Genomic DNA, 17,850 nt, shown 5'->3' on the forward strand with positions numbered 1-17,850 from the left:
ACTTTTCAAATAATAATAAACACAATCACTCCGACCTTTGTTACTAAAAAGCGTGAGGAATTAAATTTTACCTCATCTTTTCCAGTAAAGAAATTTGTCACACTACTGAATACTTTGCTGGCATATGGCAAGGCAGACAACATCTTGGATGCAGAAAAAATAATCTGGAAGGAAAAGGAACAAAAAGAGATGAAATCAACTTTATGTCAATTAGGCAACAAAGTATACCAGTGGGCACGCAATTCTCAACTGTTCAGACAATAATAACGATATATAATGAGGTTGGAAGACCAAAGCAAAACAAGTCACATGAAAAATAAGCTGAAAGTCAACATTACACTAATATTGCCAAAACACAGGCAAATACGCAATCATTACTCTCTGACATAACCTGCAGGGTGCAAGCTATTGGAATTGTTTAACCTAAGGTCAAACAAAATACTCTGTGATTCAGTGGTTCAATGGCTTAAGAGATACCTCTGGTAGCACAAACTGAGAGCTTTGGTTCTATGCATGGTTAAATTTCTTGTCAAACCAGTTTTAGGCCCATCATGAAGTTTGTTTTAAATCTCACATGGAAGAGCTGAAGGCACTTCTTCAGGACTTCCATATTTAAAATTTTAAATGATGGTTTCAGGAAACTAGAAGAGGTGAAAGATGTAACCTTGCTACTGAAGATGATGAAGACAAATAAAGAGCAGGCTCAGGAGATGCGTACAAAATGGCTGGGGTGGGCAAACAAACCCGATTAATTATTGTTCCAAAGATCCAAGCTTTTTTGCCGATATGCATGGAGGTTTGCATAGACAAAGCTCAGGTAATAATGGTTTTGCTGTAGTTTGTGGTGACCTTGCTCCCTGACCAATGTCCCTTGCAATTGATGGTCAAGTAAACAAAAAGTTCCAAGGTGGAGCCACGTTGGGGAATATCCTTGTGGAGAGTGCCACAAAACAAGCATTGGACTGGGGAGAAAGTGTAGCCTGCCAGTGGAATGTTAAAGACATCATCTTCTGCACACTCTGAAGGATGTATTTGCCTGGCATTCTTTCAGTTCATTTCACCACAAATTTGCTTTAGGGTATCATCGAGTCAAATGAGGAAAATGATTTATCAATTAAATTTCAATTAAATGATGCCCTAATATAATCTGTGGGTTACACGCTTGATCTGGTTTGAATGTAAACAAAGTCAACAAAGAAGTTTGGACGTCATGTTTTGACTACGTGTAGTCAATGACCGATTCCAAAAAATCGTATATAAACCCTTCAATACATTGATTTTCCATATTTACAGCGACGACAATGTGTTCTCATTCCTAAAACAGGCGCTTGATACTTGGACAAGCGGCCTAATTTATAAATCTTAATAACTGTACACGTCATCAACTGTACTTGAAGAGTAATGTGAAGAGGTTTTAATTTTCTCCTTCATTCAAGCTTATCGTATTATTCACATTGAATATTATAATAATATATTAAAAGAATCCTCTTTGTCGACCGTGATCAAAAAGGCGCATTATTCAATAACAGATATTACATAACATACTATTTCGGACGCTATGAGCAAGAACAATCGACCAAAAAGCGCGTGTACATTCTTCTTCGGCTCAGTTAAACAAAAACTTTTGTTATTTCGGTAATGCGCAAATCTCTCCACTGCGCTTCAGGAAAATTTTAGCAGAGAATCGCTGAAATTCACACACACAACGACTGAAACCAGACACTTCACAAGAGAAACAATACACGGACAAAATTATGAGGCCTTCTATTTTAACAAAACGAAACTCCAAAACGAAACTCCAAAACGAAACTCTCTCAATTAATTAAAACGTTTATGCGTAATAAGCTTAACTAAACTATGTACTGAACATCACCTAAATATCCGTATCACGAAGATATAAGCTTAGTATTTTTTCTCAAGCGCTAATTTAGTAATGTATGAATCTCACATTCTATCAAAAGACGTAAAATGGCTCCAACAGAACACCCGGGCCCACTGAACCAGCCGTCCTCACATACTGGCAAAGGGATTTCTTCCTCTTTTTCTTTACTGGTAAATCACTACAAACCAATATTAACTTTCTTTGATAATTGCGTAAATGAGAACGACGTGCTTCAAGGCAACCGGTCCTACACACGATTGAAAGCGATGCTAAAGAGGACCAAGGCGTCCAAGTGGCGAACCTGGAAGTGCACTCAAAGGACGCTTACTTACGCAATGGTTTGATCTGCCCTGTTTGTGTCCTTCTTCGAGATATTCACGGTACGCCCAACAAGAGAACTTTCACGACTTCTTGAATGTGGGAAGTCAGTAGTAATTTCAATGAAATATAATATAATATCTTAGTGACTTACCCAAAGAGGATGATATGCAAGGCGTTTCCCTGGGATGACACGGGGATGAGTTTTCGTGAATGTTCGGTATAAACTCGTGATTGTTCGTTCCTACGATTTCTACACTTCGCTACTTTTGGTATTTTCGTACATAAGGGGTGCTTTGAATTTTCAAGATGGCGGAAGAGAGGAGTTGAATGTCACCCTCAAAAAAATATCGAGAAAGAAGAACTTTTGTCTCAAAATATGAGCGCACATGACAAGAATCAGATGAATGAACAATTATCAGGCGTAATCAACAGCTTTTTAAAGAAGAGAAAGTACACAGAGAGTGCAATTTCAGTGAAAGATTTCGCTACAGAGCAAAAAATGGAAGAAATGGCTTTTAAAACAACGGTTTGCAACGAAAGCGGAATTCCCAATTTATTTTCATTTGCGATCAACAGTTCCGATCTAGTTATGGTGGACGAACATTACACCGGTTTTAAGTCATTTATCACGGGAACAAACCAACCCTACAGGCAAGAGCTTTCCAAATTTCTGTTCCCAATGTTTGCGAATATTTACCTGGATCTGGTTGCAAAAGGTCAGACTTTATCCGCGCAAACGTTTTTCGCGAAGCACAGTGGTGACTTTCCGGTTGAACATAAAGAGGAAATTCAACATTTACAAGTAATCACCGACTTGGAGTGTTTGAAATCCAGCGACACAGCTTCCAACTTTAGACGTAGTAAATTTGTCATAAAACTGAGCAACAAGGTTTTTACATATTTCTTGCAATATCTGAGGAGTGGAGATCACGTTTTGCTTCTCCATCTTCTCAACAAACATTTCAGCATCGAGATTTCTCACAATAAACCAGGAAAAAGACCAAATGGTGATGAAATGGACACTGAGGAGGCTGAACATTCTGGGTCGGGTCACAGAGCAACAAAGGGAGCAAAGCAAGTGAAACCCGCTGCAGAAAAGACCAATGAAAACTTGGTGACATTGCGTGAAAGCATTGGACAAGTTAGAAGTGGACCTGCCTGCCTACCTTCAGTTTGTTTTTACTCATTTTTGAATGCACATCAGGGGTATGAAATTCAATCTTTTATTCTATCAACCTTACTGTTGGAAAGGCTTGTCTCTCTGTTGTTCGGTAAGGTAACGAATGTCACCAAAAAATGACAGACATGTTGGCCAACACAACACCGACGTGTTGGCCAACACACTGCCAACAGCCGACTCACAACCAACACACCAGCCGGACACACTGCCAATAAGAGCCACATCTGTCAAGCAATGAGTATTATTACTTACATGTACATTTTAGCAACAGAACGCCATTACCCGGTTGTTTTTCTTAGCGTTGCATAAGATGGAAAGAGACCCATGGGTTTTTATATCATTTAGCTCCTTTTAGTTTTAGTCAAATAAACCAGAAACAACATTGATTTGCTTCATGCCATTTCAAAATTGGTATTCTTGTTATCCCATGGCTCTGACATGGATCAACTTCCTTTATGTATGTACACAAAAAATAAATGGATATGTTTGAAGTGTGGGTTATAAATTGAGAGAAATGATCCTTGTACTTTGGTGCACGAAGACCGCTGAAAAATTCAGGTGACTTTAACGGGATTCAAGCCCATAACCTCTGTGATTCCAGTGCAATACGTAACCAACTGAGCTCTGAAGCTACTCTACTATTTGTCAGGTTCGTGTGTTGCCATTTTCGGGAACTTCTCTAAATTACCTTATGTTGTGAACATTAATTAATTAAAGATCATTTCACTGGTTGTGAAGAAAAAGGTATTGTACATGTAGTACCAGGTATTCAGACTTTAGCAAGCGGTTAGAGTGCTAAAATCAACATGCTATTTTTTTTCTCCCTGAAGCTTAAGCTCTGCTGCTATTTCAAAGGATGCTAGCCTTCTTTGTGGTGGTTTTGAAGATTCTTCAGTTGTGCTGTGGAGCCTAACCCCCAAGAAGCTTCTTCATTCAAAGAGCAAACCAGAGATTTCCAAGATACAGTTATCTCCAGGTATGTGAAGTTTCTAAGTGAAAATGACCATCACAGTTAAAAGCCCTGGGAGTACGACTGTCTAACGCTAGATGATTTTACCCATCAGTGGGGGTGGTTCCAGAGTTATCAACTACGGTACAAATAGCCAAAAAGTAAGGCTTTGTCAACAAAAGTATTATTCCTTTCCAAAAGGAGAGCTACTTTAGTTGTTGATGACAAATGCAGCCATTTTGTTAACAACTATCTTTCTCCTGTGTGTGAACAAGTAATTGAATGTGAAAGTTTATTTCACAAGTGACACAAACGATTTTTGGAGTCAGTGGGTCTTCATTTCTTGTTGCTACATCGTATTTTCCCAGGCTGCCGCAAAGCATTCCGGTTATCAACAACTAATCATTTTGTAATTTCTATGTGGAAACACATTTCCTGGTTGTTAATTCAATTAAGTTGTTGATTGGAAATATTTGTCAATAACAACTTTCCTTGTCTGTGGAGTCCCTAAGGAAACAATATGTTGAATTGCAATTGTCTTTAAAATGTTCTTAACAACCTTAGCCTGCTGCTTCCATATGCTATTATGTTGTTATTGTAAACATAAAAATAATTAATATATAATTTTTTTCCCTTAGGTCTTGAATCTTCCTCTTCTAAATTAGAGACAGTCTCAAGTGAATATGTTACTCTTCAGGGTCATTCTGGTCCAGTCTACAACACATGCTTTTCTTCAGATAATTCCATTTTACTTTCATCATCTGAGGACACTTCAGGTGAGAATAATAAATGATAATATTTACTCTTCCTCAGGAGTTTAAAAAATTTATACAATATCAAATCAATGCACGTGCTCTGATTGGTGAATCAGCTACATGGTTTATTGTGCCGGTAAAGTCATGGAAATTTGGCACATCTTCGGAAAATTTATCATATAAAAGTAATAGACCACAAGTTCGAAGTTCGAAGAATTCTTCTCGTGGTCTTCCAACATCCCGCATGGTCTATTGCTTAATTGAACTAGGCAGCTGGTTTTCATAGAGTAACCAGTTTTCTTCAATTCAGTCAAAGGAGAAACTCCTCTGAGCTAAGTGGTTGGCTGTTGCTGCTTATTGAAAGCATTGCTTTTTTTCGTTTTCTTTGCTCAAGAAACACGTTTGGGGCTAAAGTGATCTGTACATGTAACTGTATGGCATTTCCTTGTTGTGGGTTGTCATTGACTCAAATTGAATGTAAAGAGTCCTTGATTGTACATTGTATATTCAAGTTGACAGTCTTGCTCAATACATGGTATAATAGTAATTTTTAGCAAATATCCAGTTCTGAATGGTTGTGGGCTCAAACTCTGAACATGAACAACTAAAGTTCTTTGACAAAAGTAGCTAAAATGTGTAAGTTCCAGTTGACCTCTTAAGCTTGTGTGTGTTTCGTTTCCCACTTCAGACCACGTCATGTTACTCTAGAGAACAGTTTCTTTCAAATGTTGTCTTATGCACGTGCTTCTGTACAAATAACGTATGAAAGAACAAGAGGAGAATTCCCTTGAGAACATCACGTGGTCTGAAATGGAAAAACAAAACATACAAGCTAAAGAGGTCTATTGAAATAAAATCGAAAAAGAAGGTTTATCAAATGAAAATCGGAATCAGTTTTCTGTGGAAAGTCTTGCCTCTTGTTAATTAAAGGAAAGAAAGACTTGGCACAAGGAGTTGGTTTCAAATAAAATTGGAAGGTACACTGTATGTGCAATTCAATCAACACCAAGGGAAAGAGTAAGGTTATTGATACAGAAATTGTGAGTGTATGGTAAGAGTATACATGTACACAAAGCTGAGATCAAAAAAAGGACTTTCATAATTTATCCTAGGAAAATTCAATGAAGTCTACTATTTTTGCAACATACATGAAGTATTGATATACAATTTAAGGACAGAAATGGGTATAACATGTCTGTGGTTAACAGATGTACCAGCAATACGGGAAAGTTCAAATTAAAGATACCTGTATCCATGATATGATTGGATATTCCGTCAAAGGAAGTTAAGAACATTTTCAGAAAAATACGAATTCAAGGTTGCCATGGTCAGGAAAAAATCAGGGAAAAACAAAAATTTTTCAAGGTCGGGAAAAAGTCAGGGAATTTTGTAAAAAGTCAGGGGAAATCTTAAAATATTGTTGAAGTCAGTGAAAAGTCAGGGAATTTTATTTTCGGTATACAGTTCACAAGATTTTGCGCACAAAATCCTGTGAAAACCAAAGTTGGCTGATGGATGATGGTCTTCAAAAGTAGCTGAAGCAAATGTAATTATTCACCTTATTAAAGGTCATAATTTGAAAATTGTTTACAGATCAGGGAAAAGTCAGGGAGAAGTAGGGGAATTTTTTTGTTACTGATGAGTGGCAACTCTGTGAATATCTACCCTAGACAAAATGTTCATTTCTTACAAAAAGCAAGAGTGTATTGAATGATCAGCAATCCCCTTGAAAACTTAACAAGCTTTTGGCTTCTGCACTTGAAATACTTTGGTCTTTAAAATGTTGCTTTTTTGGGATGATCACGCTTTTGAGGTTTAACTCAACTTAAGCAGCATTCTTACAAGACACAATTACCAGACACACACGCAACGGAAATCAAACAATGAAGTAAGAGAGACACCGTGAGAAATAGGTCATGGTGTTCTTGACTGAAAATCCCCTCTTTCTCGAAGGTCAATAATTTGCGTGGTATGTATTACGTCTTTCAACTGCAGTTTTCAATTTTTCACGTGTTGATCCAAATTACTTGCCAAAAAATAAAAGCATGATTGAGTTCCAATTTCCGAGTGAGGTGTGGTATTGCGGAATATCAAAATATCAATAGGTCGTATCACTTTTGATATATCAAAATTGTTCTCATACATTTCTTGGAAGGTTTTTTGATAATATCATGAGATTTTGATACTGATAGAAGGGATGATATTTTGATATTCTACAGAGGTTCAAAATATCAAGTCTCTGCTAGGGTCAAGTGATAGGTGATGAGGTTTGATATTTTGATATATCATGATATTATCAAAATATCAAGAAGGCTATCAAAATCTCAAGTCTTTGGTAGGGTCAAGTGATATGTATTGAGGTTTGATATTTTGATATATCATGATATTATCAAGATCTCATGATATTATCAAATTATCAAGGAAGACTATCAAAATCTCAAGTCTTTATATCATGATATTATCAAAATGTCATGATATTAACAAAATATCAAGAAAGCTATCAAAATCTCATGTCTTTGCTAGGGTCAAGTGTCTAAAGGATTAAAGAACGAGGTATATCAAAATAGCAAGATAATATCAAAATAGCGAAATATCAAATCATTTGTGATATTTTGATATTCTGCAATCCTACACCTTAGTGCAATTTCCAGCCCTTCTCCCCCTTGGTCATCGAAGAAATTTCCACTTAATTGCTAACGAGTCGTAAAGCTTCACAATCTCGTGACAATCTCATACCTTTTTTCGAAAAACGGTTCTCAGTAATAACTTGGCGCCTCCTCAATATGCCAACGAGAAAACGTGCTTCTCCTTTACAACGTGCTTTTTTTCATATTAAAACGATGTGCTGAAACATGTTTTGTATGATCAAATTTCAGACTGCAAAAAGTGCTATTGGCAATTGAAGTGAATTGCATAGAAAGGATTAGCTGCAAGTATTTTGAAATCAATTTTACCGAGAACGTTTTGAAAGGACTTGTAATGATGTTCCCGACATTTTCAAGAATTTTATAGTTCTTAAGGTTAGTCGAAATCATTTGGCATTGCTTTGGAAAAATGTGAATGATCTAATAAAGAAAGCCTGTACAGTTGAGTGGAAAGGACTGTGTGAAGTTGGAATCAAAGATAATTCGGTTACTTACAATTCGCAGCGAAGTGATCGAAGCGATAAAAAATTTTGGTTTGTGGAATTGACGTGACATCATTACTAACCTTTGCACAGAGTGGTTTTTCACTCGCAAAGTCTAGAGTCAGCCACTTTTTCGTCAGGCTGCGCGTTTTGTGAAAACGTTAATCGATTGACGAAGTTCAAAATTCAATTTGCCTTGGGTTTGCGAATATCAAAAAGGTTATAAAACTACAATTTTCGTAGATTCGTTTATAATACAGTAAATTCTGAACTTCTTAGATCACCCTCTTTTCCCCAGACAGTCAATTGCAGTTTACGCCTGCAATTTTTCCTCAAAGCACCTCTCTTAAATTCGCACACAACTCGTAACCATCCTTACCTTTCAGTGCAATCGTATTTGCCTCCTTTTTTTCCCGGCGCAAAAGTAGGCTATGTAATTTTCAATGCTGTGGGCTTCGTTCTGCTTTCCTTTCCCCTGTGTTGATATTTATACCGGAAACATAACACTTCCTCTGTCCCAATCCCTATGGCCTCACGTATTTTCCATACTCTTTCCCACCTTTACCTGCCCTCGTCATAAAATCGGGAATCAGATGATAATCACGGTAGTGATAAGACAATGGCAATAGTGAAATAAATGAGTAAATAAATAAATTGTCAAAAAATGCTGTGTTAAATCTATAAAGACCTATTTTCTGTCGTCAATTTATCATAATTCAGTACTTGCTAAAATGTGTAATGATGCATACTACTGAAGTCAAGTCTCAACATAACACACGCATTTTCCACTGTTCATGTTATTTTTCCGAATGTTCAGGAATTCGTGGTCACGTTATCCTGCATTTCATTGAATCGCAGCCAACACGACATTGGTCTTTCCAAAAAAGTTTGACTCAATTGGAAACGGTTCTCAGCAATTTCCGATCTCATACCTTTTTTGTTTCGAAAACAATGGCTCTCGACACTTATTAATAGTGCCAACTTCAGCATGCCAACTGAGAAACGTGTTTTGTTTTTTACCACATTAAGACAATTTGCTTAGACATGTTTTGTCTGATCAAGTTTGGGATTGCGAAAATTGCTGAAGCCAACTAAAGTGAGTTGCAACGAATGGACCACGGCTGCGATTCTTGGTAATAAATTTTACCTGTAAAGTTTAAAGGACTCGTAATGGTGGGCCGCACATAATTCTTAAGGTTAGTCGAAAACATTTTGCGTCGTTTTGGAGAAACAAAGAGAAAGGTAACAAATCGACGCTTGGTTTTTTTCTCGCTGTGGTTGTTGCAACGTGCTTTCTGGATTCAAAATGCGTTGTGGAATAGACGACGTAGCCCTTTTACGCAAGTAAATGAGTAAGTAAGAACGTAGGTATAAAAATGTCTCGAAATTTTTGTGACCCCGGTGCGTGAGGCAAAGAGAAAGTTGTGGAGAAAATTGAGGATCATTAATTGACGTGATAGCATTGCTGACCTTTGCACAGAGTGGGTTTCTACTTGCATAGTCTGGATTCAGCGACCGTTTCATCAGGCTGCGCATTTTGTGAAAACGGTTATGATCAGTTGGCGAAGTTTAAAAGTTCAAATTTCCTTGGTTTGGCGATTTAAGTAGATGTTAATACACCTTATTCCAAAATGGCTGCTGATTTATGCGGATACAAATTGGCCCTTGTTCTTTTGAATTTTAAGCTTAAGAACGAGGCATCAAGGGCTTATTTGAATAAAAACAAAAGAAAATTTAAATGGCGGCCATTTTGGAATAAGGTGTATTAAACAACAATTTTCTTAGTTTCGTTTATAATACAGTAAATTCTGGACTTCTTAAATCACCCGCTTTTCCCCAGACACAGACAGTCAATTGCAGTTTAAGTCTACGATTTACCAGCCGATTAAAAAAATACGTTTCTTTCCTCGAAGCACCTCTTAACTGATTCGCTTACAAGTCGTGAGCATCCTTACCTCTTTGCGCCCTCTTTCCCCCTGCGGCAATGTAGTCTATGTAATTATTAGTATAATGTATTTAATGGTGTGGGCTCGTTCGACTTTCCTTTCTGCTGTGTTGATATTCTATCTCTGGGAGTGTCATCGCCTCTTCGACGGTTGACGTGCAATGACACTCCACAGGTCGCGGTCGGCAGCTTGGCTGGTGCAGGCGTTGGCTGGCGGTCCATTCCTTGATGTCCGCAATCCAGTTGTTCCGCGGCCCCTCTTTTGGTCTCTTGCCTTCTAACTTTCCTTCTAATACTGTCGTCAAGATATTATTTTTTCTCTCAATATCGCCAAAATACTTGAGCTTTCTTTTCTGAATGTCACTCAAGAGCTGTCTTTTTGTCTTAAGCTTGGTGAGAACTCTTTCATTTGTAACTTTGTCACTCCACATAACATTCCCTAACTCTCTGAGGCACCACATTTCGAAGGCTTCAATTTTAGCTCAGTTCAAGAACTTTGGAAAGAGTCCATGCTTCACACCCATATGTGAAGATTGAATAGATATAACATTTTACAATCTTGAGTTTTGTAGCGAGTTTTAAGCGTTTTGATTTAAGAATTTTAGCCATGGAGCTGAATTTTTCTGAGAATATTCTATACTGAAATAATAACACTTTCTCTGTAGTCCCCCACGGCCTCGCGTGTTTTCAATCCGCTCCCCCTCCCTCCCCGTCCACATCCTCGTCATACAATCCGCAAGCGCGCAATAATAATGATAATGATAAAAGTAAAATAATTTTATAAATAAATAAATTCTCTAGAAAGCCCCATAAAATTATTGTAAAAAACAACGCCGTGTAAACTATTCAATAAAGATCTATTTTATGTCGTTAATTTATCATAATAACTTTCTAAAATATGCAATGATACATACTTTAGTATTGTTCGGACAAGTTAATACGCTTTTTACGCCGACCACGTTGAGCTTGGTGAGCAAAAACTAGAAAGTTTTTTTCCCCCTCCGTTTTTTATTTCACTATTACACATTGAAGAAACTAGAAAGCTGCAATCTTGTTTTGACAATAGTATTTACTCTTCGAAACTAAAAAAAAAGAGTGTTAGAGATCTTTTTAAAGAACAAGTAGGTGAATAGTGCGTTTTCATCGTGAATATGTATTCTAATTTAACAATTACTCTTCCTGGCTTTTTCTGTGTTTGTTCCTGGTCACCTACCCTCCCCACATCCTCACAGTCGTAACATCGAGCACAGCGGCGTGACGTATTGTGCGTCGCACACACTGGTCGCATCACAGAAAAGCGAAATTGAAAAAATAGTAATTGTTTTCTTAATGGTGGCAACAATTTAAATGGTTTTTGGGAAGGAGCGTGAATGTTATTTTGGACTCTTGATTCAAGGCCAATGTTTTTTGCTCACGAGTAATGTCACGAGGAAGTGCATCATGCTACTCGGCATTATGGTTTGATCGTGAGACGAGCAAAGTCCGAAAAAATGTGATACTCTTATTTTCGGACAATGATAGACCCAACCCACGCATTGGCCTTTCTAAAAAGATCAATTGAAGGAATTTGAAAGAGAAACTATTTTGTTAACTCGCTTTTTGGTTGTGTCTTGTCTACCCAGATCAATTTACATTCTTGCAGGGCAAGTCCAACTCATTGCAGTTCCTTACTTGCTGTAACGACAGGGAAAAGGCTAGGAAATCCCCACATCAGACGGATGTCGTTTTTGTTGTCGAATCGAAGGCTTAAGCCTGGTTTTCACTAGCGACACAAGCACAAGCATAAGTAGCTTATGGTAGTGAAAACGAACGTCGACATAAGCATTAAATAACAACCACTGCATCCGCCATTTTTTCAAATGCTCAGACGCCGAGAATCTGGAACGAGTGCTTTAATTGGCCAGACTTGGAAAATTTCCTTGGGCTTATGCTGCGTTTCGTTGCTTATGCTGCGTTTCGTTTTCACTCAACGCAAGCGAACGCAAGCATACGCGCAAGCACAAGGGAAAGGAAAATTTTTAATCCTTACGCTCTTATGCTTGCACTTTTGCTTATGCTTGCGTCAACTCCGTTTTCACGGCGAAATAAGCGCTCGCGCTTGCATCTCTCGTGAAAACCAGGCTCCCATCCCAGAAGGAGTTGTGGTGGGGGTTAGGGAAAGACCTTAGTTCACCCTGGTCACTTGTCTGCGCGTCAAGAGGGGAGGGGAAGGTAGGGGAATCCACCCTTTCCATCCCTTCTTCTCCCTTCCCTTCGGTTTGGCCGCTGCATAGGCTAGATTTAATGGAGTGCAAAACCGTATGTCCAGTCTGTGGGACAAACCACCACATCATTCGCAAAGATAACGGCACGGTGTTCCTTGTGTTGGGGTCTGGTCTTCGTAACTCATTTCACAACATCACTAACCTCGTTCCCAGGACCTTTCCCTTCGTTTTGATGTAAGAAAAAGATCCTGGGACGAGGTTGACAATATCGCCTCAACCACTGTGGTGAAATTTAACAAAATAAATAAGAAAGTTTACACTCTTTTAGGGAGGCGCGGTGGCCTCATGGTTAGTGTGCTCGACTTCGGAGCGAATGGTCCGGGTTCGGGACCTGGCCGGGGACATTGTGTTGTGTTCTTGGGCAAGACACTTTACTCCCTCGGTGCCTCTCTCCACCCAGGTGTATAAATGGGTACCAGCGAAATGCTGGGGGTCACCCTGCGATGGAATAGCATCCCATCCAGGGGGGAGTAGAAATACTCCTAGTCGCTTCATGCTACAGAAACCGGGGATAAGCTCCGGCCTGATGGGCCACTTGGCCTGAAAGCTGACTTTACCTTTTTTGCACTCTTAAAAACGTAATTTCTGTCATTTGAGTGATCTGGGAACGAATAAATCAGAAATTAATTTTCAGAAGGCACGATTGTGAGGCTTGGGTTCGGTCATGTGATTTGGGTGACTCTTTAGGGCTTTTGGCGGATGATTTCTGCCGTTTTACTTGTTTTGATTATGGTAGGGTAGAGTGGTTTTCAATTGAGTGTCGAAAGTAATTAGATAATTACTTTGGTTTATGATTACTTCACTCACTTATTGTTTCAAAGTTCTCGCGCCATTTTTTCAACCAATCAGAAGTGAAACCAAAACCAATCGTGGCTAGCGCGTGCACATTTTCCCGCGCTTTGTGTCGGCTACGTGTAATTGCTTCGAGTTTTGATTGGTTTACTGGATTGTCTCCGACCTTTTTGATTGGCCAAAGTAATTACTTTGGTTTTGGTTTTACGACACTCAATGGAAAACTGCTCTAATGTAGGTAATGTACGATACCTTTATTTTTTTTTAATGTACGATACCTTTTTCTCGAGGTTCAGTGCCACTGCATTAGATGAGGAATACGTTTCCCCCTTTTTTTTGGCCACAAATAAGGAGTGGCTTTTGTGGTAGTTTTTCATATGTTAGCTTTTTTGAGACTTAGCTCGTTATATTGTTAGTCTCCCTGTATTAAGTTTACTATGTGGAATATCCACGTGTAGCACTTGTAACCATCAGATGGCTGACTATACACTTCTAATAAACTATTTCATTTTTCATTTTTCATTCCTCGTGTTATTGGAATCGGAATCTGTTTTGTCCTTGATATTGCTCCGGGCATTAATGGCGATTTTAATTCTCATTTCCTTTAGTTCGCCTATGGAGTCTGCATTCGTATACAAACGTAGTCGCGTACAAAGGGCATAACTTTCCTGTGTGGGGCCTGGACATTAGTCCGCAATGCCACTACTTTGCTACTGGGTCCCAGGACCGTACCGCTCGACTTTGGAATTTTGAGTACACTTTTCCCTTGAGGATATTTGCAGGACACCTTCAAGACGTTGATGTAAGTAAAATCAGCTGTTTTGGTTTACCCAATCCGTTTCTTCCCCATAAAAAAATATTATAATTTTCTAGACTGAAATAACATTCTCTACTACGAGAGGCCTCTTTACTCTTCTACTGGTCAGGCTGAGCGGCAGAGGGGAAAGACACTCCTACTTTTAAGCACGCGCCTGTTTTACTTAGCGACAAAACTGTGTGGTCTCACTAAAAGACAGCGGAGTCACCCAAAACTGGAAAGCGTGCGACGCAGCGGTGTCAAGTATTGAAAAGTCTCGTTCCCAGAGCCCGTACCGGTCAAATGAATCTAAAATTATGTCCCTCGATCTCGGTTAGGATTTTTAAGCACTTTTCGTCATAAAATCATAAACGTCTTGAACCACGGAGTCATATCGTAATTAAGTGGAAAGCATGAAGAAAAGTGAAGTACGATCGTCCGGTTGAGTGTATTCCTAAGAAGGACCGTTTGGGATCACACTGACTGACGTTTCGACAACCTGAGTGGAAGTCATCTTCAGAGTCAAGTCTTGACTCTGAAGATGACTTCCGCTCAGGTTGTCGAAACGTCAGTCTGCGTCATCCTAAACAGTACTTCTCAGAACTACACTCACCTGGACGATCGTACTTCAGTTTTCTTCATGCTTTCCACGTGGGATGGTTGACATGCCGCTCGGGCATAATTCCTCCTGACATTGCACATACTTTCCAACTTCTGTCAGGCCTACTTCCCGCCGCTTTTACACGTTTTTTTCCGTGATTACGTGCCCAACACTGGGGTCATACCGCGAAGAATTTAAGCTTAGCTCATTGTAACTTTCACGAGTGACAACGTTTAACTCTTCGATTGTAACTGTATTTTTTTCAGTGTGTCAAATTTCACCACAATTGTACTTACCTGGCTACCGCTTCATCTGATCGAACATGTCGACTGTGGGATTTACAGTCGGGAAACTGCGTCAGGCTATTCACTGGACACAAGGTAAGAGCGATTTTCAATTGCGTGGCGCAAATAATTAGCGAATTGCTTTGGTTTTTTATTTCTTCCTTCATTGATTGGTTCAAAGTTCTCGCGCCACATTTTTCAACCAATCAGAAGTGAAACCAAAACCAATCGTGGCTCGCGCGTGCACATTTTCCTGCGCTTTGTTCGGCTACGTGTAATTTTTTTCGATTTTTGATTGGTGTACTGGATTATCTCCGTCCGTTGTGATTGGCCAAAGTAATTACTTTGGTTTTGGTTTCACGACACTTGACTGAAACTCGCTCTAATGAACTCTATTCAAGTGTCAAGTGTATTAATATTTTATCTCCAAGTCACGAATTGGGGACACTGTACGGAAATCAGATCAAATCAAATCATAGGTTAAGGAAGGATTACGTTTTAGCAAAAGTTGGCTTTGTAGCACTTATATTTGAACAGACTTAACTGATTAGAATGTAATGTGAAGTGCTAAGTATCTACCCCATATGAACCATGTGAGCGTTAGCCCTACTAATGGAAATGGACCCACACAAGGATAGAAAAAAACTCTGACCATGGTGGGAATTGAACCCACTACCTTCGGGTTATATCACCGCTGCTTTACCGACTGAGCTACAAGGTCAGACGGGAGCAGGCTGTGGGAACTGAAGATGTTAAAGTCACGGCAATGAACATGTACAAGTACAAGGAAGGATTACGTTTTTGCAAACGTTGGCCTTGTAGCACTTAATTCCCACCATGGTCAGAGTTTTTATCTGTCCTTTTGTGGGCCCATTTCCATCATTAGGGCTAACGCTCACATGTTTCATATGGGGTAGATACTTAGCACTTCACATTACATTGTAATCAGTTAAGTCAAATCATAGGTTATTTTTTGAGGAGAGGGGAAAACCGGAGAAAAACCTCTCGAAGCAGAGAAGAGAACCAACAAACTCAACCCACTTGTGACGCCGTGTCTGGGTATCGAACCGGAGGGACGCATTGGTGGGAGGCCAGTGCTCTCACCACACTGCGATACCCCTGCTCTCCAAGAAAACAATTATTGCAGTTACTGAAGCAACTTAACCCTTTCATTCTCAGGATCTCAATGTTAATTCCCCTTAATGACTGCCATACATTACTTTTTACATCAGTTATGGGAATTTGATGATGCATCTGGACATAAAAAAAACCCTGGTGATAAATTTCTCTATTCTCTTCACCAGTCTGCTTGACAATGTATTGAGCTTTTTGGGAGAAAATTGCTATCAATCACTCGTGGGAGTCAAAGGATTAAGCAGAGGGAAAAAAGCCATTTTGAACCAGGACTCAAACCTATGACCGCGCATTTGCGCTTTACTGAATGACGTAGAATGCGTAATGTGTATATTCCAGTTTACAGCTAGGGCGCATTTTCCCCACAAAATAAGAACGAGTGGCAATAATCGCAAAATGTTCGCACTGTTTTGTTTTCGTCGACGTCTTGGTTTTCTCAGGTCTCTTCTCTTGACAAAGACTTTCACCTCGACCGCTCTTAATGATGCGTTACCTATTTTCTCGGTAAAGTCACATAGGTCTTTCCCACCAGGTATATATCATACATCTTAATTTACAACACCGGGAACTACGTGCCCTACTCTTTGCGAATAGTGTGTGGGTTCTTTTACGTCCATCAGGGTTATGAACGTCGAAGGTTGTGAGACGGGGCCTACTGTTTATCGTCCTTATCCGGGAAGGCTAGAGTCTAAACATTTATCAGTTATTTAAGGACCCGGAGTGTTGGTCCGGCCGGAGTCGAACTCACGACCTCCCTCATGACAGCCCTTTCTCAACCATTTTACGTCAACATGACCCTCCGGGTTCGAGATTGTACCACTCGAGGGTTGCTTCCTTATCGCTTCTCCTTTTTTCAATACCTTCCCAGCGTATGAATGCCATCTAATTGTTGTCTACAGGGTTCAGTGTACGATCTAGCGATGTCTTCTGACGGTCAGTACTTGGTGTCCGCCGGAGAAGACAGGCGCATTCTTTTGTGGGACTTGTCCGCTGGAAGCATGATCAGAGAGTTGCGTGGGCACACGGACACGGTGTACAGCCTCGCTTTTAGCGCAGACGGAACGTTGCTTGCCTCGGGGGGACTTGACAACAGCGTGAGGATATGGGACTTTGGACAGGCGGTGAAATCATCCAGCAACAATATTGCGAGCGTGAACGCTTCCCCAGAACAGATGGCTTCCTTCTCCGCCAAAAATTGCTCTGTTCATTGTGTACAGTTTAGCAGCTGTAACTTAATTCTCTCGGCTGGCTCGCAAACAACATAGAAGTGTGTAAAGGGAGCGACTCGACCATGCACTTTATTAACCGTCCCAAAAAATGCGTTTTCACGCATATTACCACTTAAGGGAAACTGTAAACTAAAAAATCACCTGAAAGATTAACCCCGGGAAAAAAAAAGTCCTCTTGGTTCACGAAGGGTTATTTTTCAACTTTTGGCGCTTATAAATTTCATATACTGCTTTCGGGAAGCAAAAAGTAAGCTTGGAAGGTAAATTTTCGCTCTCAATTTCTGAAAGAACGATTTTATTCCTTAAAAATTTTGGGCACCTCGACACATTCGGACGGATCAAATCCTACTTGTTGATAGAATAAAATGTATCTTCAAACAGTCTTACAATGAGCTTCGAAACCCCCTCCCCTTCCCACCAGAGACTTTAAGTTGAATTTGTTTGTTGCGTGCCCAGTTCAGAAGTAGTTTAAGAAACCACGACAGCTATGGCATGTTAACGACGAGTCAAGTTATGGGAGCTAGGGTTTAAGGCGCAATGGTCCTCCTGCATGGCTACATGGAATGTAGTACACATGTACAGGCTGTATTT

The 17,850-nt window shown here is 39.6% G+C and overlaps 2 protein-coding genes across 6 annotated transcripts in view; one reads left to right on the forward strand and one right to left on the reverse strand.

Annotated features, from left to right (window-relative positions):
* LOC138044115 (hexokinase-4-like) overlaps positions 1-10,330 on the reverse strand; it is a 21,283-nt gene extending 10,953 nt beyond the window's left edge. Inside the window, exons 1-3 of one of the 5 annotated variants that reach the window (XM_068890770.1) lie at positions 2,215-2,390; positions 1,949-2,060; positions 72-164 (exon numbers count right to left, since the gene is read on the reverse strand). In XM_068890770.1, the coding sequence (XP_068746871.1) occupies positions 72-143 (72 nt within the window). In that variant the 5' untranslated portion in view covers positions 144-164; positions 1,949-2,060; positions 2,215-2,390. Of the gene's footprint in view, positions 1-71; positions 165-1,948; positions 2,061-2,214; positions 2,430-8,593; positions 8,732-10,169 lie in introns of those variants that run through there. The other 4 variants (XM_068890772.1, XM_068890769.1, XM_068890771.1 and 1 more) reach the window with 4 other exon arrangements.
* LOC138044114 (TAF5-like RNA polymerase II p300/CBP-associated factor-associated factor 65 kDa subunit 5L) lies at positions 2,491-17,638 on the forward strand. The gene is made up of 6 exons (XM_068890767.1): positions 2,491-3,409; positions 4,214-4,359; positions 4,971-5,108; positions 13,824-14,017; positions 14,879-14,992; positions 16,930-17,638. Exons 1-6 carry the CDS (start codon positions 2,580-2,582, stop codon positions 17,293-17,295), a joined length of 1,788 nt encoding a protein of 595 aa, XP_068746868.1. The 5' UTR covers positions 2,491-2,579; the 3' UTR covers positions 17,296-17,638.
* The last annotated feature ends 212 nt before the right edge of the window (positions 17,639-17,850 follow it).

This window comes from Montipora capricornis, chromosome 3 (assembly GCF_036669925.1).
Source record: "Montipora capricornis isolate CH-2021 chromosome 3, ASM3666992v2, whole genome shotgun sequence".
NCBI classification, from domain to species: domain Eukaryota; kingdom Metazoa; phylum Cnidaria; class Anthozoa; order Scleractinia; family Acroporidae; genus Montipora; species Montipora capricornis.

Excerpts from the sequence above, each read along its gene's own strand:
- LOC138044114 (XM_068890767.1), top strand. The coding sequence starts at position 2,580 with ATGAGCGCACATGACAAGAATCAGATGAATGAACAATTATCAGGCGTA. Across the intron at positions 3,410-4,213 it reads TTTTTGAATGCACATCAGGG|CTTAAGCTCTGCTGCTATTT; the intron begins GTATGAAATTCA and ends TTCTCCCTGAAG. Across the intron at positions 14,993-16,929 it reads GGCTATTCACTGGACACAAG|GGTTCAGTGTACGATCTAGC; the intron begins GTAAGAGCGATT and ends TGTTGTCTACAG.